General features: G+C 46.4%; 2 protein-coding genes across 2 annotated transcripts; one reads left to right on the top strand and one right to left on the bottom strand.

The window, feature by feature from the left end:
• Positions 1-799: 799 nt before the first annotated feature.
• Positions 800-4,835, bottom strand: RhiXN_10076 (uncharacterized protein; the record flags this gene model as incomplete). The annotated part of the gene is made up of 10 exons (XM_043329892.1): positions 800-1,156; positions 1,219-2,536; positions 2,598-3,594; positions 3,651-4,051; positions 4,119-4,147; positions 4,198-4,223; positions 4,275-4,294; positions 4,352-4,488; positions 4,562-4,654; positions 4,725-4,835. 10 exons carry the CDS (start codon positions 4,833-4,835, stop codon positions 800-802), a joined length of 3,489 nt encoding a protein of 1,162 aa, XP_043182726.1.
• Positions 4,836-5,448: 613 nt separating this feature from the next.
• Positions 5,449-7,205, top strand: RhiXN_10075 (uncharacterized protein; the record flags this gene model as incomplete). Its single annotated transcript, XM_043329891.1, has 2 exons — positions 5,449-5,454; positions 5,514-7,205. 2 exons carry the CDS (start codon positions 5,449-5,451, stop codon positions 7,203-7,205), a joined length of 1,698 nt encoding a protein of 565 aa, XP_043182725.1.
• Between the last annotated feature and the right edge of the window lie 248 nt (positions 7,206-7,453).

Raw genomic sequence — 7,453 nt, 5'->3', positions numbered from 1 at the left:
AGTTGGCTTGACCATCCGACCAAGAAATTCGAAATACTGCTTGTTGGATCGCATAAAAAAATTCTTTTCAATATTTCCGGGTACATTCGCATGAATCGGTATCGTCTTTCGTCCCCTGAACACCCAGCATAGCGTGTGTTATGTGATTTATAACAAAATGCTGGGAGGAAGCGCTGGTTTTGGTCACCTCCAGCTCCAATAATTTATCTCCCTACGCGAGTGCGTAAATAGCTGAAACTGGCGACATTTAATCAAAAACCTAGAGGTCAGTTATTTTATCATGCTGATCAAGAAAGGCTACATGAGGTTATATGACAAAAAAGCTCGAACACATTGTAAACTACTCTCATTGTAGAACGCTTGGTTATCGACCTTATCTACTAGCTATAGCACTGCGACCACCCAAAATCCAAGAAATTTGTACCCAATATGTTGCAATTTACCATCGCAAGACTCGTAGCTGAACTAGTAGTGTGGATTAGGTCTAGACTTTGAAACACGAGCTGCCATTGCATTCCCCCTCCCCCCAATTTGTTATCGGCATAAAGTGTCAGCGGTTGTGTCAAGTCCCCCTTATATGCGCTGGTAAAAACCGATCGAATTGTCAGAAGGAAACGACACGCATAGCTACGCATATATCTCGTTCGTATATCTTCGACTCACTGACTCGGTTACACAAATCATGCTGGATTATTCTAGTATTCACATGGAATTTCTACACTTTTACTACACGCCATGAGGGGCTTTAAAAATGAAAAGATGCCAAAGAACCAAGCCTATGAAATTAGACTTCATTGCATCATTTGTTACTTCCAATAGATAGAGATACATGGCCAACATCAGTACTATCGTCCATCGTTTGCATCACCGAAAGTACTGGAATTTCTAACTCATCTTGAACGGGCTCTTTGATAATTTCTTCCCCGGGAGTAACTCGCGTCCGGAGATAGTTCGGCAAGCCTTTTAGGTCAGCCTCGATTGCATCTTTCAGGCCCGCATGCTGGCCCTCTCCCATATCTAATTTTCCAAGTATACTCTCAGCCACTCGAGCCACGTATGTTCTCTCGTAGTCCTTCGTATTGGCAGTTTCAAATCGCCTTGACCCGTCGCCAAATTGGAGGACGAAATTTCCAATGGCGTCGCCTGTTTGCTGTGCCTTGAGAAATAGAGGATTGTGAGGAGGGGATATAACCGATACACGGAGAGAGAGAGACTCACTTGAATATTAGGGTCCAATATATTCAAAGCCTCTGTGGGCCGAAAGGCTTTTCCATCACAATTTAGCGCGCTTGAAGTGCCACAAATTGTTTTGTATTTTGAGAGAATAAATTCACCAAAACTTTGCTTAACTTGACTCCATGATACGTTATCGGTGGTCTGAGTTTCAACGACCAGCTTGATCTGATCCATTAAATACTCTTCATCTTCACTGCCTTCAAAACAATCAAGCAAGAGCCAGAGCTGAGTCGCCGCAAATGGTTGCTGCGACGAGTTCTTTTTGCTAGTGTAGGCACCCCTGAGCGTCGACAGTACTGTTTCATTGGTATTGTCCTCAACAGATTCCTTGAGGTATTTGGTAAGTTCTGGACTTTGTTTTGGGAAATCGAACCTTGAGAGTAGCTTGCTGCAAGATCGACTTTGTGGAGAACCTGGCCGACTGCAAATAGCTATCATTATCAAAATTACGTATGTTGACCCAGGAAGGCATGTGGGTTCCAAACCATCCGGATTCAATGCCTCATGAAGTCTATAGACTTTACTGACTGCCTTGAGAAATTTACTGCGCATCTCCTTAGCTGGCCTGTGGGCTGAGCTCCATACCTCCAGAGTGGAGGGACCCCATGTACGTATGAACGAAGTAGTCTGGTCAGAGCACCATTTCGAGAGAGCCACCCGACTGCTCATCGTATCGTTTAAGTAGTAATTGTTAGCTCCAGATAGGACCTTTGAACAGCCAACTAAGAAAATATCTTCGGGGGATATCGAATGGTCCCCGTAAAGTTTTGTGAGAATTTTCGCTGTACAAATAGCAAGATTGTGATATTTCACTATATCCATAGTTTTTTTCGGACTGGTTTGGCCCTGAATTAATATGCATATCATAAATACGGCTCCGGTTTCAATCTCGTGTTTTAATCTCGTAGCGGACTTTGATGTGGTTTTCTTGGAGAATTGTTGGCAAAACCGAATGCAATGCATAGCCAGTTCGGATGGTAGCTCACAACCAGAAATAGCAGATAAAGATGCGTATAGGACTGTAGCGTTGGCTAGCGATTGTACCGCGGCTGGGTGAAGCAGTTTGTTTTTCGATTGCAAGTGAGCAGAGAATAACTTGGTGATCGGTATCAGCTTTTGGGAAATATCTATTCTTTCAATAACAGATCTGGGATCTGCGTTTTGCGATGGGATAATGCGTAACTTGTGTGATGTGACGGCGTTCAAGCTATGCAATACCGCAGCGTTTCCGAGGGTCATTGCCTCAATGTTGGTGGAATTTGGCACAAAGGTTTTGTCACCGAGACGATTCAAGACTTTGCTGATTTAGGGGGCCGGAATTTAATCAAAAGCTACCAATATATTAGTTATTGATTTCTTACCGTTCATTCCTCGAGTTTAGATCCCAAAACATCACATGAATGATATCTTCGCTGGGTTTACCCTTTTCCCACTGTTCTTGGGTTTCGTGGTCCTTCAGATTCTGTTTGTGGTTCTCTTGGTTGGCATTTTCGCGTCTTTCATTTTCAATCCCTTCTTGTTCGAGTGCTTCTTGTTTGGGCCATTCCTCTTCAACCCAATCTTCGTCCGAGCTTTGTTCATCGTCGATCAAATCGGTTTTAGAAGCCCACCCCAGAAATTCGAGGCCTCGGGCATAAAGCCCGTCCTTATCACCTTCAGAAACAATGCGGCTTGTTATATGCTGGGCCGCCTGGCACGAACGCAGCGGTCCATTTGGCATCTCTTTCCTGGCCCCGGAGATAGCCTGAAGGGCTATGTTGACCGCACTAGGGGTTTCACAATGATTGATTAACCAGCGGAGCGCAAGAACAGTCGTTAGCTCTTCAGCCAGATCAAAACGTTTTGCCTTTCTAGCTATTTGTGATTTAACATCAGAGTAGCAGGCATCAAGCTTGAATGGTAAAATTAAGAGATAATTGTATATCTCCTGGAAGATACGGGTGATTTTGTCGGCGAAACCATTCGTGGCAGTCTGTTCCTTAGAGAAGCGCTTTACGAAACACCGATTGACTTTTACGATTGTGGTGAGAAGAAGATGTGCGGGCCATGAGAAGAGCCAGACCATGCTCCAATAGGAAACGAAGGTTATGCCCATGATTAAAAGTCGGATAGTATTGACCATAAGCATCACGGTATATGGGATTCGGGACTTTGATATGTACTTGTAGATGTTCTGCATATATTGTGATCGCAGAATCCTAGAGATCACTGTGGTATACGGGAAATACTCCACAAAAGTCGCAGTTATGGAGGTCAGTATGTAAAAGGCTATAAAGGTTCCACCAATATACATGACCAGGATTGCAACGATATTGTTCAGATCCAGTAGGTAGAGGTACAACCCTATGCAAAACAGGACTAGACGATGCAGTCAGTTGCTGATGGTTTGGAATCCACTAGGTAGATGAACTTACATAAGGACAAATGCATCAAAGACGGAAGGGCTTCAATGACCTCCTGCATTCCACAACGCTGTATCATCTTCCACTTGCGCTGCCGACGGTGTGCTTGGTCATAGGGGTGTCCAGTGCGCTTGGCTTTGAAGGAGTAACACCAGTCTTTGGCGAGCATCGCCATAAACGCGGTCGCAATGCTAAGACTGAATGACGAATACCACAGTGCATTGATCCAGATGTCGATCTTTGATGGAACGAAGTTGGATGAGTTGTTCTGATCGGGTGAGGGAAGACCTGATGGAGCTGCAGAGGAATTATTCGTAGTGAGCGCGGTTAGAGCCTGAGAGATAGCGACGAGAGCGGTGGCTGAAACTTCATTGGGATCTTCCTTGAGCATATTCGAGCTTTCAACCAAGAATCTACGTCGTACCGACGAAGTGCTCTAATGAACGATTATGTAGACAATTTATAGAAAGCCCTGCTTACGTAGCTATTATGGCCGATAAAAGCGCAGCCTATCACACAATTATCAACAAAAAGTGTCCAGATCAGCCATCGATGCTACTTTATAGATGTGGGCGCTTACAAAGACTAATTGTACGCAGTCAGTATCGAAATGTCAATAGTAATCGAACAGCTTACCCAGAAGAACATCCAGCGACCTAGGAGCAATCAATGGACTTCAACACAAACTCGTCGTTAAATGACATATATCTCACTTTTCCCACCCTTCAAGTAACTCATTATCCCACTTCTCCGTTTCTCCTACATATACCTTCCAAACTCTTGCCTCTCGACCCAACTCAGCGCCGCGTGGATCCGGCGGTAGTTGTGACCATTCGTCATAGAAAAGTGACTGGGAATCAAGGTGAACGACAACAATATTTCAGCTGGTGCAAGGGACACCAGAGTAATCATCAAGGAATTACCTTTGGCTTTGTATCTGTCTTAGTGGCTCCACCGATGTGTTTTCCTTCTTCGGTCTCAGAAAGGGGGGACTGAGTTGTAAATTGATCGTTTAACTGGCGGGTGTTAGCGATTTACCTATGAGCAAGGATCTCATGATTAATATGATAATGGATTCAGACGTACCAGCCCTTCGTCTGGCCCAATCACGGTACATATAGGATACTGAGCGCTGTATTTTTTCTTTTGTTTGTCTCTCAGACGGGAGTTATAGCTAGGTACTATTAAAGTCGCCATTGAGCCAGAGAGGAGTAGTCCCTGCGACAATGGGCTACCAGTTGTCGAATAAATACCCTCGCTTGAGCGTGAATTCTTCACTTCCCCCACGAGGTACTAGCATGTTCCTGGCGCTAACTTAATCCCGCATGCATCCCCCAAAGATAAGTACTGTACTTCCATTTGTGCTTAATGCCGCTTGATTTGCGTGCTGCTATCCAAAGGTGAGGTTCAAGATGGCCAATCTATGTCTTGTGAACCCCAAAACACTCCCAAGTCATGTCCATGCTCGCAGGACATCTCTGCAGTATCCACCGAAGCTTGAACAGCCAGGTTTCTCGAGAAGCATAGAAATTTATGGTGGAACAGGCTCGTTTGGGCTTCTTGAAACCTGCGATCTCACGAGTTCCAGCGGATTTTACAAAAAGCAGAAGGAAAATAGTGTGACACCTACACGAGACCCTATGGTCACGTGCCTATGACGTCTTACGGATCCTAACGCGCGTTTGTTTCCGTCATCTAACGACTTCCCCGCACAAACAAAGTACATCCGGTTCCGTCTCTCCCAGTGCCTACTCCTCGAATAGCCTGGCAGTGCGTACTAGAGCACTCTTCAAGTCCCCTTGCAAAGATCATGTCGGTAAGTCTCGCTCCTGAGCATTACAAATTTGTTCGTTAAATCCCTAGTCCCATGCTCAGGTCTCTGCAGAGCAAGTTGTTCGAACATGGGAGACAACGGCCCATCATCTAGAAAATTCTGTGATAGCGCACCTCGATTCTTGCTCTGGCTTGGCTCTGCCTGACTTACACACCCACGACCCAGCTCATCTTCTTTCTCAGATCGAACATCAGCTCCATTCTTTCGATACACTTATCATCAGCCGCCTCAACGCAGCCCGCTCTTCAATGGCATGCTTTCGCAATCGACTCGCGTCTCCCATCCATCGACTCCCAGACGAAATCCTGTCCAGGATATTTGATTACTCAATCAACCTCTACGACATTGAACAATCCCACCATCTTTCATCCCAATACCGAACCCAAGTCATCTACCGGAACCTTCATACGCTACTTGGAGTCTGCTCGGTATGGCGGCGAGTCGGTATGTCTCATTGTGCACTATGGTCACTCGTACCCGTCGTCCGGAACAGGAACGATCGCTTCATGTCCACGGCAGCCCAGCTGAGTCTCGAGCGAGCGTCTGGGTCCAAGCTTCACCTGGTCGCAGAGCTCAACAGGGAACGGCTCGATATGGAAAACTACGTACGGGAGATGTTGACTGAGTACGGTCCTCGTTTCAGCACGATCAACTTACATTCAGACTCGATGGCTCCCATTCGAGTGGCGGTCCGCAAGCTTGTCAAGAGCGTACGCAACGCATCTAGCTCTTTGACAGGGTTGTCGATATGCCATCATCGTCCTGACAAGTTCATGGCACGTGGAATCGACGATATCTACGGCCAATCCGATCCAGACCAGGATGACTTTAACCGGTTGCTGGAGCCCCTCCGGGTACTCCGACTTTGTGGACTGAAGATTCATTTCGGCAGTTTATCGTTCAGGAATCTGACCGAGCTTCGGCTTCAAGACATGTGGGCGGGACGTACGGTCGATGTGCAGGACTTCATCTGGTCTCTTTCTTCGGCCGCTCAACTTCGTCGCCTTGAGATCATATCGATACTCAACCACCCTAATCAGATCAACACGACTCCTCGCTCGTATGATTTTCCCATCACGCTCCCAGCATTGGAGGTGCTGTATCTGGAAGATTTGTTCAAGGACTTGCTCGATCTGATACTAGAGTCAATAGCACCAGGATCCCACCATACCACTCTGCATCTCACGGGAAAGTGTGTCAGAACATACCCACCTCGCGACAACGAAGTGCTCGGTTTTCACGACTCGAAGTTGGGCAACTTCAAAATCGACACCTTGATGATAGGACACGACCTTGGCGGCCATGGTCCGGCACTTCGGCCACTGTTGGAAATGCTGCCGACCATCAAAACGCTATACATGGACTGCCTGACTCTGACTCCTTCGAACCTCCGACCGTTGATCAACCATGCGGGTCCTGGCAAGCCACCAGTGAACTTCCCGAGGCTGACAAAGCTGTACATCGGGCAGTCGTTCTTCCCCGACATTTCTGGTTTGCACAGTCTGCAGGAAGTGGTTGCGAGCCATCCGATCGTGGAGCTCGGGCTGGGTGTGGGGCTGCGCGAATTTACCGAGACCCGGGATACGCTCCGCCATATCCAAGAACCTCACGAACAAATGGATCCTTTCCGGGAATGGTTTTTGAGCACGGTGCCAAAAGTGGTTTGGTTACCTGCGGGCGACTCGATGAAACCGTATGCACTCGAGTACGAGAGCGAGGTGTGGCAACTCTGAAACCTGGCTACGAATATGTCGTGACTGGGTTCGATATACCAACGCATATCTTTTACAGACAACACATTACATACTCTTTGGCTTTGATATATTCTTTATATACCTATATTTGTATTTCCCCCGTCTCTTGCATGGTATATCTTGATAGATTGTCTGCGATTGTTAACTTATGATACAGTAATATGATTGGCTGCGTTTTCAAGCTACTTTCGTATTCTTATATCAAGTTTCTCTCATATAGTTACAAG

The sequence above is a fragment of the Rhizoctonia solani genome, chromosome 8, assembly GCF_016906535.1.
Source record: "Rhizoctonia solani chromosome 8, complete sequence".
In the NCBI taxonomy this organism is placed as follows: domain Eukaryota; kingdom Fungi; phylum Basidiomycota; class Agaricomycetes; order Cantharellales; family Ceratobasidiaceae; genus Rhizoctonia; species Rhizoctonia solani.
This window is presented reverse-complemented; position numbering and strand designations above follow the sequence as displayed.